Raw genomic sequence first — 22113 nt, forward strand, 5'->3', positions numbered from 1 at the left:
GGATGAAAACAATAGCTCTAACAAATAGAATATAATTTCATCAAATAAAAACAAGAATACTAAAATGGAAACTAATTAATATAAACTAGAAATATCATGAAAAGAAAGTAAATAACAAGTAAATAATTAAATAATAATAATAAAGAAATAAATAAGGATTATATAAAATAAAATAACAATGGGAAAAGATGAGACCAACAAATGGTAGGGTTGGGTGGTCTTGGGCGGTTCGGACCTGCGATCGTGGGTGGGGATCGTACGACGAGGGAAGCTACTGCTGGGGCAAGGGAGACGGGCTGGTGGCCGTACGGGTAGGAGGAAAGTGAGGGAGGAAAAAGGGAAAGAAAAAGAAATTAAGGGTGAGGGAAGGAAGAAAAAAAAGGAAAGAGAAAGGGGAAGGAAAAAGGAAAAGGGGAGAGGGAGCTAGGTGGTATCCGGACGGTGGGAGTGGGGGTGGTTAGGGCGGCTAGGGATAGGGAAGAAGAAAAAAGTGAGAGAGAAATAAGGATTGGGGGGTTTAAAAGGGGACACGGTCATATAATAGTTCGTGTAAGGCCACACAACCGTGTCACATACCCGTGTGGCTCGAATTACAGCCCATGTTCGTCGAGGAACGTTATAGCCCATTTGTCACACGGTCGTATCGCACGACCGTGTGCTATGTTGTTCACTTCTCTCACACCCGTGTTGTCTCCCACACCCCCGTATGTACGTACACACGGCCGTGTGCTTCACCCGTAGAGCCCTTTGACTTGTTTAAAATTTAAAAATTTAGCTTTAGTTTTTACACGGCCTTTGACACGCCCGTGTGGTCTCTGTTAGGCCGTGTCTCTGTTGATATTTGGGAAAATTGAGTTTCAGGATCAACACGGCCAAGGACACACCCGTGTGTCCAGGCCGTGTAGTACCCTGTTCATTCCCTGTTAGAGCACACGGCCTGGGACACTCCCGTGTGTCCAGGCCGTGTGAGTCAAAAACCTACATTTAAACATGAAAAATAGACAAAAATAAACTAGTTAGTGGTGTTAGTGCTCGGGTTGCCTCCCAAGAAGCGCTTATTTAGAGTCTAAGCTTGACTTACCTCATATTCACATGGTCGCGGTGGATTACGGATTCAAAATTCCTCTTTCCTGCTATCAATTTTATCAAAATAAGGTTTGAGTCAAGTACTGTTTACCTTGAAAGTGTCGAAATCGGTATGTGTTACCTCGACTGTACCGTATGGGAAGACATTTAGTATCTTGAAGGGAATTGTTCTATTAAGCTTAGAATTGGTAATATGAGGGTCTGCATCATCCAACAGTACCTTGTCCCCAACCTTAAATTGATTCGTTTCATCTGTAGGCTTGTCATGGATTAGCTTTGGCTCCCTTTGTACTCTCGATTTCTTCTTAACTTGTGTCAGCCATTTATCTAGTTCCTCAATCTGTAATCTTCGTTCTTCAAGAGATGTCCTATTGGTATTGAATGAGTTTGACTATGGCTCCATCACGTATTTGCGAGGAATTTCCTACACAAAGAGTTGAGTTGTAATGTTACTCACATCAAAATGACTTGTAATATCATATCTATCACTAGACATTTTAATAGAATCACGAGTTTGGAGAATAATTGTGTCATCTCCTACACGAAGTGTGAGTTTCACCTTTTCCAACATCAATGATAGATCTAGCAGTTGCTAAATTTGTCATTGTCCTCATCTATGTCTAAGACAACGAAATCGACTAGGAATATAAATTTGTCAATTTTAACAAGCACATCTTCAACGATACCCTTAGGAAATCTAATAGTTTTATTAGCTAATTGTATGCTTATCCTAGTTTGTTTGGGTTTCCCTAGTCCTAGCTGCTTAAAATCTTGTAGGACGTGACGTTAATACTTTCCCCTAAATCAGCTAAAGCATTATTAACATTCAAACTACCAATTAAACAAGGAATTGTAAAACTCCCTAGATCTTTCAGTTTGTTGGGTAGCTTGTTTTGCAAAATATCTGAGCAAACTACATTTAACTCCACATGCGATGACTCATCTAACTTCTGTTTGTTTGTTAAAAGCTCATTTAAAAATTTAACTGCGTTTGGCATCTGCGAAAGAGATCCAATAAATGATAAGTTAATATGTAATTTTTTAAGTAGTTTAAGAAATTTACTGAACTGTTCGTCTGTATGGTCTTTCCTTGTCGCATTGGGGTATGGAACACGAGGTCTATATTCTTTGCTTACCGATTTTTATGTACCATGACTCACCTCAACCTTACCATTGCTTACCACAGCTTCTTACCTCGTTTCAGATTTAGGTTCAGTTAACCTTTCTTTGTCACGTACAATGATGGCATAGAGTTGCTCCCTTGGGTTAGTTTCTGTATTACTGGGCAAGCTTCCTTGCGGTCGTTCAAAGATCAACTTCGAAAGCTGACCTATTTGAGTTTCGAGCCCTTGAATCGACGCTTGCTAATTTTTAAGTGCTGTCTCGGTATTCTAAAAACGAGTTTCTGACACCGAGATAAATTTTGTAAGCATCTCCTCAGGGTTCGGCCTTTTCTCCTGTTGGTAAGGTAGTTGTTGAAAACCTTGAGGGTGTTGTGGTCTTTGATTCCCTTGACCGCTCCACGAGAATTTGGGATGGTTCTTCCAGCCTGCATTGTAAGTTTACTATAAGGGTTATTCTGAGGTCTAGAATTGTTACCTATATAGTGGACTTGTTCTCCCTCAGTGCTGGGGTTGAAGGATGGATAATCTGTGTTATGCATCCCTCCTCTATTTGAATCACACCTCATCACTGGATGTACCTGAGTAGAATTATACAAACCATCAATCTTTTTATTCAATAGTTCTACTGGGTTAGATAGCAGAGTGACCGTGTCGAGGTTGAAAATACTGACTACTTTTGTCAGCTTCGTTCTCATGATTCACCACTGATAGTTTTTTAGTGACATCTTTTCAATAAATTCATAAGCCTCATCAGGTGTTTTGTTGTTCAAAGTTCCATCGGCAGCTGTATCAATCAGTTGCCTTGTTGAGGGGTTCACACCATTATAAAAGGTCTGAACCTGTAACCATAAAGGTAACCCATGGTGAGGGCACCTTCTCAATAAATCCTTGTATCTCTGCCATGCATCATAAAGTGTTTTTAAATCCATCTGCACAAAAGAAGAGATATCATTCCTTAATTTAGCCGTTTTAGCTGGAAAAAATATTTAAGCAAAAACTTTTCGGTCATTTGTTCCCAAGTAGTGATTAACCCCTGTGGTAACGAGTTTAACCACTGTTTAGCCTTATTCCATAATGAAAAGGGAAATAACCGAAGACGAATGGCATCATCAGAAACGCCATTTATTTTGAAGGTATCACAGAACTCTAAGAAGTTGGCCAAATGAGTATTTGGATCTTTATCTTGCAAACCATCAAACTGAACAAACTGTTGAATCATTTGTATAGCGTTAGGTTTTAGTTCAAAATTATTTGCAGCAATTGCAGGTCTAACAATACTCAACTCAGCCCTTGCTAAATTAGGCTTAGCATAGTCATACATAGTACGAGGAGCAAGATTTTGATTCACTGGATTTGCGGCAACTACAGAAGGTAGCGGGTTATTATGATTTTCAGCCATCTCCTCGGTAATGTTGGTGTCGTCCTCGTGCTCTTCCTCTATATACTGTAAACTTTACCTTATTTCTCTATGATTTCTACAAGCTATGCTTTCAATTTCGCTGTCAAAAAGTAAGGGTCCTGACTGGTTTCTTCTAGTCATAAACTATAAGAACCTGCCAGAAGCAAATAAAAGAAAAATTAGTAAATTAAAATAAAAACAAAAAAAATTGCAATAAAAATAAAAATGGCTAAAGTAATAAAAATCAAGCGTTCCTAATATCTTAGTCCCTAACAACGGCGCCAAAAATTTGATGGTCACTAAACTGACTAAAAATTCGATTAAGGCAAGCGCACCTATCGAACAGTAGTATAGTTATGGTGAGACCGGAAATATCGTATCCACAAGGACTAAAAGTACCAGTAATTACTATCTTTTTATTATCTAGCCTAAGAATTAAAGGGGTGTTTTTAAGCTAGAATTAACTATTTAATTAACTAAAAATACGATAGAGATAAAAGTTGGAAAATACTTTTGGAGAACTGATGGAGAAGACAATACCCAAGGAAGAATCCACCTAAACTTCACTTATTACTTCTAAATTAGATGATTTATTTACTTGACTTAATCTATAGAAATCCCTAGCTTATGTTAATATCTCTCTCGAGATTAAAAACAACTGACTCTAGGTTGGTTAATTGAAATCTCTTTCTAATTAAAACCCCTATTGTCGTATTAACTCGATCTATGGATTCTCTTATTAGATTTGACTCTAATCCGGTAGATTTATGTCATCCTATCTCTAGGATTGCATGCAACTCCGCTTAATTATGGAAGATCTACTCTTAAACAGAGACTTTTGCTCCACTGGATAAGCACATCAAAACCTAAATTAATATCCTGGAATATTAAAGCAAGGATGAAAACTCATAATTAAGAATAAGAACAAATATATATCATATAATTCAAAAGATAATAGATTCGTCTTAAGTTTCATCTTCCCTAGGTATTTAGGGAATTTAGTTCATAATGATGGTGGAAAACATCTCAAAATTGGGAAAACAGCAAAACATAAAGAAACCCAAAAAACTTCGGTAGAAATTGAATGGAGATCTTCAGCCTTGAAGTAAATCCTGCTTCCGAGCTGATTCCAATGGCTATCTTCGAGTATTTTCTGCCTTCTATATGCCCCAGTGTCCCCTTTGATCCTCTTCTAGGGTGTTTATATAGACTTTTGAATGCCCAAAATTGTCCAAAATTAACCTTTTTCGAATAGAATTAGACTTGGGCTCGACAGAGACACAACCGTGTGCCACGCCCATGTAAAGGTACTCTGGCCGTGTGCAATTCTGGCGTGTTTTAATGTGCACACGGCATGTGGCCAGCCCGTGTGTCACACATGAACATGTGGATTACTTGTGTGGGAGTGCCTAGGTTGTGTGAAACACTGAATTAGGCCAATTTTTTCTGTTGTTTCTTGCTCTTTTCGCTTTCCTAAGCTCTCCTGAGTATAAAACATGAAATTAAATATTTAGGAGCGTCAAATTCATTAAATCTTATGATAAATCATCCAAAAATATGCCAAGCGTGGGGTAAAAATATGTATATATTATGGTTTATCAAATATCCCCACACTTAATCATTTGCTTGTCCTCAAGCAAAATCCTCACTCACAACTAAAATTCATTCTTCTCAACTTATAATTCTTATCAAAAATGTTTTGAAATAATCCACAGATAATCATACATTGAGAATTATTAACAATACAATTAAAAAAATTATTAACACACTCAACTTATGTACATATATTCAAAGCAATACAGAGGTATCAAATTGAACAAAAAAATTAGATACCAAGTGAGAAAATATGTTTATTAACCCGATAAATACTATTAATCTAAAATTTTAAATCGAAACTAAATTACTTTCGAATTCCTTAATACAATTAAAATATCTAAAAATTCAACTATTTAAAAAGAAAAATATTTTAATATTGTCATTTAATATTTTTGTACAATGTCTTTAATATTTTTGTATCATGTCTTTTAAAATACTTGAAACAATATATTTTAATAGATTTATTGTTCGGGATTGACCAATATAAACAATGAGAAAGAAGGAATAAAAAAATTTAAGCACATAAATTTACATAGAAAAAGTCCTCCAATCAATAAGATAAAAAACCACGGGCAAATGAGACTTCAGTAATGAGCAAACAATCAAAGAGTACAAGATGGAGAAATACAAAACAAACCCTAACTCTGGAGACAAAGCTTTCTCTGGCTAAAAACAAAAAATTCCCTTAAAGCTCTTTAAAACTCTCTCTTGATTTTCTCTCTAATGTCGTCTTATGTCCTCTATTAGAATTATAATGGCTCTATTTATAGGCTAAAAATAAACTTCTTTCGAGTAATCAGAGTTTGAGTGAAAGAAAGAGTCCTACTTGGCTGTAAAAACACGACTGCATTGCTTGAAAAATACGTTGCGTCATAGTGACGTCCTATGCTTCCTCGTCAGGACATCACCGTTGTGTCGTAGTGACGTCCCATGCTTCTTCATCGGGATGTCGCCTCTGCCTCGATTCTAGTTGCGTCAAGCTCCTGTAAAATGTCCTGAAATGTAAGGCACACTCAAAAAATCTCCACCTTAACTTGTATTTAACATGGCTTCTTTGTCAGGCCCCATTACAGCCGTAACTTGACCTTTGCAGGATACTAACCATGTCCAAATGTTGATTGGACCTAGAAAGTGAAAGACCCTTTTTCAAAACAGTCATACCTTTCTCGCTCATATGACCAAGTCATATACGCCACAACCAAGTTTACTCCAACTCCGTAATAGACGAGGAAATTATTGTTGCACTAGTTACTATTGAACTCTACAGAATATATAGATTGTTGATTTTCTGGCTTTTCAACAAAATGAGAGCTCCACGAGATACCTTAATGTCGTTTGACTCAATGGTGATTTTACAATCATTCGAGTCTAACATACCTAAGGAGATGAGGTTTTTCTTTATATCAAGCACATGTCTGGCACCTGACAGTGTTATGATGATCCTGTCGTGCATCCTATTCTAAATGGTACCAATACCGATTATCTTACAAGGTGAATTATTCCCTATTAGCACAACTCCACCTTCAACTAGAGTATATGTGGAGAACTAGTCCTTGTTGGGACACATATGGTAAGAACACCCTGAATCCAAGATCCACTTGGACGTAAGCGTAGCCCTTTTAGTTGTAGACACCAACAACCAACCATCACCCATGTCCTCGGCTACACTAGCATCAACTACCTCGGCTTTCTGTTTTCTTTCTCGTTACTCTTAGCAACCTTTCTGTTCTTATTTTGCAGCTTATAACATTTTGCCTTAATATGACCTAACTTCTTATAGTAGTCACATGTCTTGTCTTGATTCCTCAACTTCGATCTGTTCTCGCAACCAAAATCGAGACTTGCCTATTTGACTTACTATTCGAACCTAACTCATTGTCAATTTTGTCTTTGATAAACAAGTTTTCCTTCACATCCTGGAACGAAAGTTTATTTCTACCATAAATCAGGGTCTCCTTGATAGTCTTATATGAATGGGGTACATAGCACAATAATATTATAGTCTGATCTTCATTATCTATATTAGCCTTGACAGTCTTCAGGTCATTCAAGATAGTAACAAATTCACTGATGTGAGCCCTAATGGACACACCTTCGACCATATGAAACATGTATAGGTGTTGTTTCAACTCCAACCGATTTGTTAGAGACTTTTTCATGTAAATGGCTTCTAACTTCTTCAATTAGGTGGATGTTGTTTTCTCCATAAGCAGCTCCTGCAACATATTGTTTGTGATGCACAATTGAATACAGAAAAAGCCTTCTCATCAAGCTTATCCTATTTCGACTGATCAGTATCTGCAAGTTTTTGCCCTGTAATGACCTTTTTTTAAGCCATTATGAACCAGTATTGCAGTCATCCGTAGTTTCCATAAAATGAAATTGGTGATCCTGTCGAACTTCTCGATATCGAGTCTCATTTTTGTCATCTCTGGATGGGTTGATTACAGAATCCTTACCAAGCTCTAATCCCAGTTTGTTGGGAATCAACCCGTATAAACAACGAGAAAAAAAGGAATAGAGAAAATTGGGTACAAAAATTTACGTGGAAAAACTCCTCCAATCAAGAGGATAAAAAACCACAAGCAAAAAATACTTCACTAATGAGCAAATAATTAAAGAGTACAATATGGAGATATTTAAAACAAGCCCTAACTCCGAAGACAAGGCTTTCTCTGGCTACAAATATAAAATTCCCTTAAAACTTTCTAAAACTCTCTCTTGATTTTCTCTCTAATGTTATGTTCTATTCCCCTCTATTAGAATTATAATAGCTCTATTTATAGGTTAAAAATATATGATTAATTTGACTAAAACTTATCAGGAGTAATCAAAGTTCGAGTTGAAGAAAAAGTCTTGCTTGGTTGTAAAAATGCAGTTGCGTTGGTTGGAAAATACGTCATGTCGTCGTGACTTCCTATGCTTCCTCATCAGGACATCCTTGTCGCATTGTAGTGATGTCTCATGCTTCCTTGTCAGGACATCGCCTGTGCTTCAATTCTAGTTACGGCAAGTTCCTACAAAATGTCCAGATATGCGAGACACACTCTACATTTATAGATACAATAAAAAAAAACCAATTTGGATATAAAAGCGTTATACAACTAAAAATATATCATATGTAATTGGTACAAACAATCAAATTGACGACATAGTTTAATTAGCACACTATTAAAATATTACACAATTAAATATAAAAATTTAAAATATATACAATTAAATACACTATAATTTTATAAATATCAAAACTTGTGTACCTTACAGGTAAAAAAACTAGTTATTTTATACATAAAATAATTAATTAATATTTTTTAAATAAAAGTATTAGTATTTATTTATAAGTCCTCAATTTTTTTTATTAAATGATGATGTCTCATGTTGTCATTCACTGACGATGCATGAGGCTTATAAATCAATGGTGCACCAAATATTCTTAAATAAATGGGATAAAGTAACATTTTGTCCATTGACTTGCCAACTTTACCCAAATTGGTAATTGAACCTTTGTTTTTGTCCATGTTATTCTTGAAACTCAACAATTTTTTTAAATTTGGTCCATGAATATGGATTTTGTTTGAGGTATGATGATGTCATGTTTTGATATTGTGTCATGTAACGACTTGAATTTAAAAAAATATTTTTTTTAAACTCCTTTAATTTTTTTAAATTTTTTTTCACTTTTTTAGATGATATATATTTGAATTTGCATGGAATCCAAGTTTAGGGATGAAATTAAGAAAAATTATCAAGTTCTAGGACCAATGTGGACAAAAAAAGTTTAGAGACGAAGTTGGAAAAAATACAAAATTTATGGACTAAAAATGGTTTTATACCAAAATAAATCTATAATATTGATGATGACCCATACGTGGAATGCGAAATTTATAATTATAGTTTCTTTCCAAAAAAAGGAAAATGTGCAACGTTTCGAAATAACTTGCAACGTTTCAACAACACTGATAAAAGTGACCTCTAAAAAGTCTTACCCTTGTCACCGAATCCTCTTCTTAAGAATCTAGGGTTCAACAATATGCAAACGAACCCAGATATGCATAAACTTATTCAAATAACCAGGTGCCCTAATGCATCATAATCCGGAAACATCTCCATAGTATTCCTTAAACTCTTAGCCAGACCTTTAAAAGCTAATCCAAGGGGTAAATCGTGCACTTACACCCAAAAATCGACAAAAGAAAAATTAATCTCCTCAGGATCCTTACCTTTTTTAAGTTGATGAACAACCAGAATACAATTATTAAATGTCCAGGGCCCCAAAAAAATCATCTTATTCAAATAAATGGTATGATAAAATTGAATCAAATACAAGCCACTCTCCCCATTAGTTTAATAGTGGCCCCTTTCAACGAGCCCCATAGCTCAAGGAGATTATGTTCCATGGCATTTAATTTAACCACCCTTTCTCCCAGAAACTTACCCACAAAGTAAAGATCATAGTTGATTTTTTTTTTTTTTGCTCAGTCAATTGATTACAAGAAAAAGGCGTTGGGAACACCCAACCCATACCAAATCAACAAAAAACCTACATCATCCAAATAATGCCAAAATAAAGCATAACAACAAACATCAAATTAAGATACCTATATACTCAAAAAAAAGTATACCTCGACAAAACTTGCTAAAACCAAGACACCTGCTATTCCATTCATACCACGACATGTGACTTCAAATCGAACTTCAGCCATTTGTTATAAACATCCTTTCAAAATCACGAACAATTGCCTAAACAACCACGACCGAAGACGCCAATATTCAATCAATCCAAAAATAGTAGTTGAATTGCATACCCAAAAATAAAAAGACCAGCTCCTTCCAAAACACCACAAAAACCAACACAGCAACCTCTTAACTACCAAAAGAACAACCCTTTCCAACTCCTCCATAGTAAATCAGCCAGAAAATAAAGCCGAAAATCAACCCATTATTGTCCCAAAGCACTCCACCATAAACCATAATCACATTCAAATCAACCCCTACAACATTAAATTGGATCCAACCCATAGGATAAGGCTCCCAAACTAAAACAAAGCCCTCCTCCACCCACACAACAATTCATCGACCAACTCCACCATTCAATCCAACTCAAACCACGAATGCAAACCCTCACACAAACATAAAACAGACATGAGTAGAAGGCTAACAAAAGAGAAGCCTAAAAAAAATCTCCTGTTCAAACAAATTCAACAAAAAAATCTCCAACTAGTAAAACAACATCATAACAAACATTTTACTTATAAATAATCCTACTTTACTTAACAACAACCCCCAATTCTTGTATACAAAACATACTTCCAATTCAATTATTGCCAATAAAAAAAACCATGTGGAACCAAGTACAAAATAACGATAACCATACCTTGAAAATTCCAAACCAATCTCAAAAGCTCTAAATCATTCAAAAAAGCTGATCAATCATCCATAACATTTTCCAATAATTTTTCTCCAAACATCGACATTTCTTAGAAGTTAACAGTTTTGAATCTCCTTTGTTGCACAAATTTCCAAACATCTCCTGAATCGCCTTCCTTCACCTACACCAAATACTGGTTAAAATATTCATCTCCCTAAATTTATCTCTGAAACCTAATCACTTCTCTCACTAAGACTTCGACATTTAGTTATTGCATCTCTGCTCTCATAATTTCTTTGATTACATCTTCTTCATTACCATGAACACTGAACCCCAATTTCTTTTCGATTGCCTGAGTGTTATTTGCTTCCCTAAGAATCACCCTCATTCTGTTGCTGATATCTGAATCAGAAAGGGATACGTTTACAATCCTCTCATCTTCCTTACGAGACTCCTTTGCTTTTTCCTTATGCAAAGCTCTGTCCCTCTTCTTTCTCTCCTTTGACGTTTGGATTTCATACATAGACTGAATTTTCTTGTTTAGTCCTTTTTTTTCTTGCAAAAAAAACCCGTTTCAATTCTTCGTCAACTTCCAGAGTTGATTCCCAACAGTCACCTCTAACTAAATCAGATTCCTGACTTCTAATATTGCCTTCCACTAGACAAATCATTTCTTTTGAGTTAGATATACCTGTACTCCTACAACCTACGTCCATGCCCGAACCAATATCAACTACCCCAACTTTTGGATCATCTAAAAGGACCTCAACAACATCCAAGCCCATATCCCTAACATCCTTCATTGCCCTTTCCTTACCTTTGTTTGTATCATCTGCAACTCCAAAAGTTGATTTCATCCTCCACTTTGAATATCCTCATCAAGCACCAGTTCAACATCCTCTTTCTCGTGCAAAGACAAACCTTGCAATGTGTCATCCATCCCCAATAAAACTGAGAACGATAGAACCAATCAGACAAAACAATACCTTTTGCTAGCAACTTTATAAAGCAATACAAAACCTTACACATCAGCAAGACGAGCTTCCACTGTAACGCCCCATACTCGAGACCGTCACTGGAGTCGAACACGAGGTGTTAACAGGCTTAATTCATTACTTAAATAGCTCAAACAATTTATTTTTAAAATTTCCAGTCAAGCTGGCAATCTACGTCATAGTCTCTTAAAAATTCATATCTCGAGTTCCAAAACTTGAAATTAAGATCCGTAAATTTTTCCTGAAACTAGACTCATATATCTATTTACTAATTTTTTTTATATAATTTTTGGTCAAGCCAATTAGTACAATTTATTAGTTAAAATCTCCCCTATTTCAGGGTTCGACTACTCTGACTTCTGTGTATTACGAATCAGATATCTCCCTGTACAGAGTTTCAATGACTATGCTGTTTGTTCCTCATAAAACTAGACTCAATAAGGATTTCATACATGTAAGGCACAACTCCTAATTGTTTTTTTACAATTGATGGTGAATTTTTAAAATAAGAATAGGGGATTCAAAGATCGCTCTGAACCTATTCCACCAAAACTTAAATATCTCATAAAATATAACTCATTCAGCTGTTTCGATTCTTCCATATGAAAATATACTCATCAAGCTTCGATTCCATAACTTATTCATTATTTAATTCCATTTCTACTATTTTTAGTGATTTTTCAAGTTCACGTCACTACTGCTATCTGAATCTATTTTATGGTAAATTTTATCTATTTCATGGTTTCCATGGATTAGCTAGCAATTTGACATACATAACACCAAATATGATCATGATTAGCCATTCCAATGGCTAGTCATTACCAAGCATTTCCATACCACTCAATAACCATATCATAAGACCATATATACAAAATGACTATAATGCTATACATGCCATACTCAAAATATACAAGCCATTATGCCAAGATGGTATACGGATAGTGTGAGCAAGCCTCCGACCGCTCCCGATTTTCGAGCTGGCTTGTCAAAACTACAAGGAATGAAAAGGAGGGAGCAAGCATAAATTCTTAGTAAATTCACATGCAAATAGCAGGTAACATAACCATATAAGCAAACATAAAACATCATTTGCATAATCATCACCAAGGCATTCATATCATATTTTCATTTATCATCTTACCATATTGTTGTTATATTGAGTTTTCAACCCGAGGGTTAAGGACATACCTGTTCAAAGTATCCATTTCACAACACTTACCAATACGTCCCTTTCATCTCGAGTATTCCTCCATTTGAGTAGAACTTTACCCGTTGAACACATCGGAATATAATTCGGATACATGGAAAGTTTGCACATAAGTGCCACATATGTAGCCAAGCTACCATGTAACCTGCCCATAAGCGAACTCGGACTCAACTCAACGAGCTCAGGTGTTCGCATCCATAAGTGAACTTGGACTCAACTCAACGAGTTCGGATGCCTAGTTACATCTCACGAACTCGGACTCAACTCAATGAGTTCAGACCTTCGCATCCATAAGTGAACTCGGACTCAACTCAACGAGTTCGGATGCCCAAATATCCCAGTGACATGTCACTTGTATCCTAATCCATTCCTAAGGTTCAACGGACCTTTTCCCAATCATGTGTCTCAACCATCTTCTACGGAATGCCGATATCTGATACTCGGTAGTATTTCACATTTTCCAAGTATATCACATAATTTGACATATTATCAAACAATTATCACAAGTATAATATTTCATAATAATTATCATATCATTTAAATAACATTAAAACATTTAAAATAATAACTATGTTACCAACATTTACATATGAACATACCTCGTATGCGAAAATGGCTACTTTTACCATTTCGTCCACAACTTGGTATTTTCCCCATTTTAGCCCGAATTTTAGTTTTCCTTGCTCTATCATTTAAAATATAGTCTAATTAGGACTTACATTATTCAAATTGACCCAAAATCATATTTTATAAAAATTACAATTTTACCCCTAAACTTTTGCATATTTACACTTTTTCCCCAAAGCTCGTAAATTAAACTTCAGCCTATTTTCTTATGTTTTATGACATGCTGACCATTTTTCCCTTCTATAGCAACATCAAATTCTCACTCTAACATGTACTTATGGACATTAGGTATTTTTACCGATTATGTCGTTTTACTCGTTTTTACATAAAATCACTTAGCAAAAATTGTTTAATACAATTTCAAGCTTTATATTCTACCATAAAACATTAAAATAAACACATTTAACCTATGGGTATTTTTCCAAATATGAACCCTAGCATGAATTATTGCTAGAATAAGCTAAATCAAGTTACCGGGACTCCAAAAACGTAAAGAACATTAAAAACGAGGCTAGAAAGGACTTACAATCGAGATTGGAAGCTTGAAAAACCCTAGCCATGGTTTCTCCTTGCTATATTCGGCGATGGGGTTGAAGATGGACACATTTGGGTTTTAAAATTTGTCTTTTAATTCATTTTACCGCTAAATGACCAAAATGCCCTTTTTACTATTCTTTAAATTTTTACCCTTCCTAGCCCATTTTTGTCCAAATTTTTTTAGAAATTGGTCAAATTACTCTTTAAGGACCTCTAATTAATAATCTAATTCAATTTTGTGCAAAATGCTTCTAGAACACAAGTTTTGCAATTTATTCAATTTAGTCCCTAATTTCAAATTAAGCACTTTATGCATAGAATTTCTTTACGAAATTTTCACACAATCATGCAATCATATCATAGACCTCAAAATAATTATAAAATAATTATTTCTATCTCGAATTTGTGGTCTCGAAACCACCATTCCGACAAGGCCCAAAATCAAGATATTACATCCACTCACAACCCTAGCCGTAAACCACAAGAGGTAAGACTTTAAAGATAAATTACTTCACAGTTAGTGATTGAAATTTTAATTGTATCTTAAAATTAGGAAATATTTTCTATTTCTTTCATAAATTTTTCAATAAAATAAAACCATTTTTTCTAAAAAGATATATATTACATTCTTTGGTAATATTAAAATCTTAATGTACATTTCTTTTTCATCGATACATTGACAATGTTCAGTAATATAATAAAATGATAATCATACTTAAAATTTAATTTATAAACTCATTATAATATATTGAAAATAATAATTTTTATAATAATTTTTGATATAACAATCCTTGCATATGTTGAAGAGGAAGAACAAAAATAAGTTTGTTATTCGTTGTAACACCTTATTAATTAAATATCTAATTTTGCAATTGTTTTAATTTTTACTTAAATTTATATGCTTAATATACTATGTACTACAAAATATCACATCAACTAATTTTCGGAAAAAATCACAATAATCTTCTTATTACAATTATTTAATTAGTATATAACCAAATTTTAAATAAATTTAAATATGTGGATTTCACCGTAAAAAAAATCACTGGTTAATTTATATGGTTTTTCAAACTTAAATCATATTGATCTTATTAACAACACAATTAAAAAACAATTTTTATTAACAGTCACTCAATCTATCAAAATATTTATCTTATTAACAATACAATCAAAATCGTATTTATCTTGGCAAAATATATTTTTAAATTCCTTTAGTTCTTTTTAATAATATTTTGTACCTTTTAGATGATATATATATTTAAATTTGCATGTAATCTAAATTTAGGGATTAAATTTAGAACAACAATCAAGTTCTAATGTGGACAAAAATGTGTTGAGACAAAGTTTGAAAAAATACAAAGTTTATGGAATAAATATGATTTTAACCCAAAATAAATCTAAAATATTGATGATGTTCCATAGGCGGAATGCAGAATTTGTAATTTCAGTTTCTTTCCAAAAAAAGAAAAAAAGAAAAAAGTGTAATGTTTGGAATAAGTTGCAACGTTTCAGCAACTCTGATAAAGAAAATCTCACCTGGAGATCCTCATGATCTTTAAAATTTATTAGTCCTGATTATACTTTATCAGATACATAAACACTAGAGCTGGATCAAAGTACCTATAAAAGGGCTGGGGTTGAGGAACCTAATGTGTATGGATAATTAAATTGGGTTGATGTAGCGTCCAAAGGAGCTCCCAACACTTCAACACTGAAAGGAGGTGATGGCACAATTCCTACGGCTGCTAGCTCATGGATATCCCTAGCTGCGCCACCCTGCGTCAATTACTGCGTGGGCTAGGGTTTGCATGACCTGGGAGACGTGATTTGCCTTCTTTTTCGGTATTGAGGTGAAGGGAGCTCCTTTTGCTCCTTCTAAGTTTATCACCTTTTTTCTATTAATTTTCTCTCCGTCATTAAGTATTACTGGAACTTGGTTAATATAAGACTGGTTCATGTGAATCATGTGAAACAGGAAGGAAAGTTTAAATTTGTTCCTCAAGAGGCTTCAAATGCAAGGATGTGCATTGACAACTCTTCCTTCTCACTTTTGTCCTCAAAAGCTTGCTGTCCTTGATCATTATATATGTATATATATATATACACACATTGCCTGCTTTCTTCTTTAATTCATTTAAGCCGGTTTCTTCTGCTTGTAACTAGCTAGTTTTTGGCAATTTATAAGCTGGGTACTTTTTTATATGCAATATTTGTTTGTTTCAGGTTGCTGAAAACTTGATGGTCATGAATCTGCGTGGTTGTCCTTATTTGGCTTAACGGTTGGGACTTTAATTTGCTTACACCACTTGGATATACAGGCTGTTCAAACCTTGTTGAATTTTTCAGTGATGTCTCGCGATGAAAAATCTGGACAATGAACAGACTCCGAATGCTATTATTCGAGCTATTTGGAACTGGGAAACCAGGTAGCCCACAGCTTGGCTAACTTTGGGACAAATCTTCGTGCCGCTCCACCTGATTCTATTTGAAGGGTCTTAAAAGATGATTGTAATGGCTTAACATATTCTAGATTGATGATTGTAACTTCTTTTTTCTTCTCTCTCTTCGATTAAAAAGAAATCAATTTTTTTTCTACTAAAGATTAAGGAGAAATTTTGATACACTACTAAACTATCCATACTTGTTAAAAAACTATCCCACAACGGCTAGATTCATCTCTGTTCCACCTCCCCGGCCGGAGACAAAATCTAGCCTTGTGGAATTCCTTCACTATATATATCCCCATTAATGTTTCTATTTTTCTATTATCCAACAAAAGTTTAATCACCATTTGCATGCTTGACTTTGATAATTCACAAATGGGATCTACACAGGTATTATATTATCGAGTAAGGTTTGCTTTTTATGATGATAATTTTTAGATTTTTTCATTCATGTATTCTTATCATGTTGAAAGACCTCGTTTTACTGCTTTGGTGGGGGATGAAGGAAAAGGGTTGTGTTAGTTTTGCAGTTGACTTTTGCGAAAAGCTCAAAGCTAACAAAGGAGTTCGTTAGCAAATGTAAAGGCAAACTACACATTCAGTGGGGACAAGGGATTAAGCATTTAATTACATGAATTCTTTTGCAAAACCTTTGAGTCTTTCATGGTCGAAGACTGTCTTTAATGGGGATAAGAACCAAAAGTTTTATACAGTTTGTGATATTAGATTTGAACGCATTTTGCTGAATGATTAGGCTGCCCTCCATTGGGAAAGGAAATGAATCAGAGTCATTTCAATGGAAGAAACAAGCTATACTTCATACAGATTAAAGATGCATTTATAGATAGAGGGATGGAAATTATACCCCCATGAACATACACATAAAAATGGACTAGTATCACTCTAAGAACAGGGCAAACAAAAAGTTCGGCATGGATTACATATACAAGGCAATCCTACAATTACATGATATGATACACATGTCTGTTTTACAGGGTACAAAGGGACCAAAAATAAAATGAAGGCATGCCAATCTTTGTGTGCATCTATTCAGTTTCAGCAATCTTCTTCTTCAGTGACTCAATATCCGTAGCTAGTTCCTTCCTGCTTGACTGAGGAAATAAGCTTTGTTGTTAACACATGGTTCTTGATTAGCGCGGAATGCGTACATATGATTTATTTACCCTAACTAGTCTTAGAAACATTAATAATCTGTAAGTGAAGCCATTGTTTTTAAGTTAAATACCATCTATAACATAAGCACTGAAAGAGGACAACATTAGGCAGTACTAAGATTGATGGGGCTACACAGTTTAATAAACCCTACCTTGAAAAGAAGGTATCTGTAGACAAACCATCCTGTATATCCAAGTCCAACCAACTCCATTATCTTTGGAAGCTGGTAAAACACAGAAAATCATTTCGTTTTGGATCAGTGATTTAATCGAAAGGGAAGATGTGTTGTTAGCCAATCTAATTACGAATACAGATAGCAGAAAGTGTAGTGTTGAGAGTTGAATTACCAAGGGGACGGAGTTGATAGCACCAACAAAAATAGATGATAACCAAACAGCAACGATTGCCCCACCACCATAAAGAATAACTGTGGACTTGCTCTCAACTTTATCCCACTAGTAAAAACAAGGGAAGGAAACCATGTCAGTTGCAGACAACTCCATCATCTACAAGACATAATAGTATAAGACAATGTCCTCACCTTTTCCTTCAAGTCAGTGAAAAACTCCCCAGCATCGACAGCGGTCTCCTCTGAGGCTTTTGTCAGCAGCTGAGAAAACCTCCGGGATTCTGTTTTAGATGCCAAAAAATGGACATAGATTAAATCATCCTAACCCATAATTAAGAACCTGCATATGCAGTGGCGAATCCGGGTGGCAGGGCCGAACCCATGATAATATAAATTATTTAATCCATAAAATTATATTTTTACTATCATAAAAAATGCAATTTAATTTCAATACATTCAAAATTTAAGTTAATAAATAAGAAAAGAAATCTTGGAACTAGTGATTACATTTCGCAGGTGATGTTGGAAGTGAGTGTTAAAAAGGCCATGTATAAGAGCTGTACCTGGACTTAGCTTAACGGAAGAGGAAAAAGAAGAGCTGGAAACGCGAGGAGGGAGAGACGGTAAGGCGGAGCAGTAGGTGATCCTAACGGCAGTGTGGACACGTGGAACCAAAATGGCGGTGGCCGCCATGGAGGATGCTGCGGCGGTCACCATATATCAAATAAAATCAAGCTACTTTGGGTGGGTCGGAGCCGGATTTATGGCCGCTCGAATGCTACAACAAAATCCTATCCTTACAGTGGGTGCATGGCTCTCTTTGTAATTGGTTTTGATGCTGGGCTTGGATGCGTGATTTGGGGACACGTGGATAAGGTTGGGATTCTGATTGGTCTATTCCCTATCTGCAATCCACATGTTTCGCTATCTCACATGGCGTTTTGGATACCATGGGCAGTTCCACATGGCATGTTGTCTTGTCTTGTAATGTTTTGGTTCGTGTTCTTTTTTATTTTTTTGGTAAACTACTTGGATGGTAACCAAACCTTTGCATAGGTTATATGTTTATCACCTAACTTCAAAAACTTTCAACTTCATTACTAACGTTTTTAAAATTTAAAATTTTAGTCACCTACAATTAAATACTTAACAGAAAACTGAAATGATTTTTTTTATTGACCCAATAACAAGTTTAGCTTTTCAACGTTTACATTTTATCAATTTGATCTTAAATTTAAAAATTTAACAAATTTATCCTTCAATGTATACAAAATTTATCATTTAGATCTAATTCTAAAAATTCAATAGATTTAACCTTGATCATTTATAAAATTTTTCAGTTTAGTTCTAATTCTAAAAGTTGAAAAGAAAGAAAAAAATTAAAAACTCTTTTTGGATAAAATAATTTAAAAATTTTAAAAAGCATAAATAAATTATAAATAAAAAAACCAAAACATCTTTATTAAAACTAAAAATACAAAAAAAGGAAAAAGTATATCAAATGATTTAGAAAGAAATGAACACAAAATATATTGATAAGTATTAGAGAGAGAAAAAGTTAAACATCTCCATGGAATATGAAATCGATAAAGTTATTTTATATAGTTTAGTGTAGCTCGTGCTTTCAATTTCTGGACTAGATTTTCAAAACTTTTGTCGTTTGGCTAATGTTTAAAAGTTATTGATGACATGTTCAAGTTAAAAAAATAATAATAAACCTTTCAAAAGGTTTTATATTTTGTTAAGTTGTACCAAGTGAGAAAAGTTTAATTTTCTTATAAATTAATTAAAAGGCAAAAGAGATGTGGATAAATCAAAGAAATTCTTAAAGTTGCTTCAAGATATGGGTATTATCTCTCCATTTCTTTGAAAAAAGTTATCGAATTTCGTAAATGACGAAAACAGAGAATCAAAATTGGATGGACGTTTTATTTTGGTTGGTGGTGGTGTTTAATATGGAAAGTGAGAAACATGTTGAGTTTTAGAGTTTGATGGGGATAATGTTGATTGCAAACAGAGTAAGCATCTTGGAAGTCGTCAAAGAGCTTTTGAGCTAACTTGAACATATTTGATCTCTACCAAAGTTGTAAGTAGTAGTAAGTTCATTTGGTGGATTTGAATTCGTAAAAGTAATTATATGAAACAATTATTTTTTTTTGAAATTTTTTTATACTCTATCTAATTAAGGTTTTTAAAACTAGACCGAAAATTATTCAATTCGTACTTAAGTCTTAGTCTGCCTTGTAGCACGAATTAGGGTTTTCTTTGGTCTACTTTCTAGCACGAATAGTATTCTTTAGGGTTTGGATCTTGTTGTTTCCTTGAGGTACGACATGGCTAATATTGATCTGGTGGATACAAATCTTGCTAATCTCAATATTATAGATGAAGAGGAAGATCCCTATTTGGTTTTGGGAGAAGATCTCGCTGTGGAGCAGTTGTATAAAGCGTGCTGGTAGGAGAGTTCTTCTTGATAGTATTGTGAATTTTCCTGCATTAAAAAATACTTTGGCCGATTTATGGCACCCATTGAGAGGGGTGACCATTACTGAGATGGAGGATAAGAGGATTTTATTCAAATTTTATAGTGAAATTGATTTGAATCGAGTCTTGCATGGTCTACCATGGTTTTTTAATCGTCATCTTATTATCTTTCACAAATTGGTAGAGGGTGAAGACCCTAATTCAGTTCCCCTTTGGCATACAGTCTTTTGGGTTCAGGTACATAATTTACCTATTGGTTACACATCAGAGGAAACAGCAAGTCAAATTGGAGATTTTGTTGGTAAATTTGTGGAATACGATTCATCATTGGTGACAAGAGGGGTTAGTAAATTCATGAGAGTTAGGGTTATAATTGATGTTCGTTTACCACTTAAAAGGAAGAAACGAATAGGCATTGGGCAGAACAGATTCATTTATGTTTTATTCCAGTATGAAAGGTTGTCACTTTTTTGTTTTATTTGTGGGCGACTTGGTCATGGTGAAAATTATTGCGAGGTCAGATTAAGAATGGGGAATCAGCATATAGAATTTGGATGGGATTTGACATTACGTGCTGTGCCAAGACGAGGAGGACAAGTAGTAAGCAAGTGGATTAGAGAGGAGTCAGATACAGATAAATGGCAGGACATGGAAATAGATAGGGAAAGAAGCGTAAAAAAAGCTGGAGGGGAGGCTACAAATAATAATGAGGAGAAAGAAGAAGTGGGCCCCTGGGAACGTTCCACACGACAGCTTAGGAAAAATCTGAACACAAGGAGCCAAGTTATTTCGAACCAGTTGGAGGTAAGGGGGGTAGAAGAGGATTCGGAAGACATGTTAATGGAAATCATGGATGGTAAAAAACGACAAAGGATTAATGCAGAAAGGGGAATATCGGGGGATTCTAGGGAACTATCAATGGAGGGTTTGGAGAACGATATATCGGCGGCCACTCATAAGGTGGCTGATCGGGCACAATGAAAATCCTTAGCTGGAATGTTCGTGGATTGGGGCAACCACGGACAGTTCGACGTCTCAAAAACAAATTGAGACATATTCGACCCTAAATTTTGTTTCTTATGGAAACAAAGGTTTCGAGCAAATGAATGGAGGCAATAAGAAGGCAATGTGGCTTTTTGAATGGAATTGACATAGATGCAGTTGGCACGAGAGAAGGATTGTCACTAGGATGGAAAGAGGGTTTGAATTTAACTTTAAAATGTTTTTCAAAATCTCACATTGATGTGAAGGTGGCGAATGAAGATGAGTTAAATACATGGAGGTTTACAGGATTTTATGGAGCGCCAGTGGAGCAGGAAAGAAGAGAATCATGGGACTTACTAAGATTGTTGAAACGCGGAAATAACAAGCCCTGGCTGGTTACCGGAGATTTTAACGAAATTCTTTTTTCTTTTGAAAAGAAAGGGGGAAGAATTCGAGAGGAAAGACAGATGGCTGCATTCAGGGAGGCAATTGAATACTGCGAGCTATACAATTTGGGGTTTTCAGGACAGTGGTACACTTGGGAAAGAGGTCGTCTGGTTGACAACAATATTAGGGAGAGACTTGATAGGGGGGTAGCTAACTCAAAATGGTGGGATCTTTTCCCAGGGTATAAAGTCTGCCATTTGCAACACAATTTTTCAGATCATTGTCCAATCATGGTGGAAACTGATAGGGAGGAGGGGTTGCGAGGAAAGAGACAACAAGGTCATTTTCGA

General features: G+C 35.0%; 1 protein-coding gene and 1 non-coding gene across 2 annotated transcripts; one reads left to right on the forward strand and one right to left on the reverse strand.

The window, feature by feature from the left end:
- The first annotated feature begins 3065 nt into the window (after positions 1-3065).
- Positions 3066-3172, forward strand: LOC128295846 (small nucleolar RNA R71). Its single transcript, XR_008286395.1, has one exon. It is a non-coding gene; the product is annotated as a small nucleolar RNA R71 (small nucleolar RNA).
- A 14027-nt stretch (positions 3173-17199) lies between these two features.
- Positions 17200-18744, reverse strand: LOC108483273 (protein CURVATURE THYLAKOID 1A, chloroplastic-like). The gene is made up of 5 exons (XM_017786563.2): positions 18472-18744; positions 18101-18189; positions 17907-18014; positions 17711-17782; positions 17200-17495 (listed from the first exon to the last, which is right to left on the reverse strand). The coding sequence occupies exons 1-5, from the start codon at positions 18623-18625 to the stop codon at positions 17430-17432; spliced, it is 489 nt and encodes a 162-aa protein (XP_017642052.1). The 5' UTR covers positions 18626-18744; the 3' UTR covers positions 17200-17429.
- Between the last annotated feature and the right edge of the window lie 3369 nt (positions 18745-22113).

Source organism: Gossypium arboreum, chromosome 7 (genome assembly GCF_025698485.1).
Source record: "Gossypium arboreum isolate Shixiya-1 chromosome 7, ASM2569848v2, whole genome shotgun sequence".
In the NCBI taxonomy this organism is placed as follows: Eukaryota; Viridiplantae; Streptophyta; class Magnoliopsida; order Malvales; family Malvaceae; genus Gossypium; species Gossypium arboreum.

Coding starts and splice junctions, on each gene's coding strand:
- LOC108483273 (XM_017786563.2), bottom strand. CDS start 18,625: ATGGTGACCGCCGCAGCATCCTCCATGGCGGCCACCGCCATTTTGGTT. Junction 18,190..18,471: donor TTCCGTTAAGCTAAGTCCAG/GTACAGCTCTTA, acceptor CATCTAAAACAG/AATCCCGGAGGTTTTCTCAG. Junction 17,783..17,906: donor CTATCAACTCCGTCCCCTTG/GTAATTCAACTC, acceptor GTGTTTTACCAG/CTTCCAAAGATAATGGAGTT.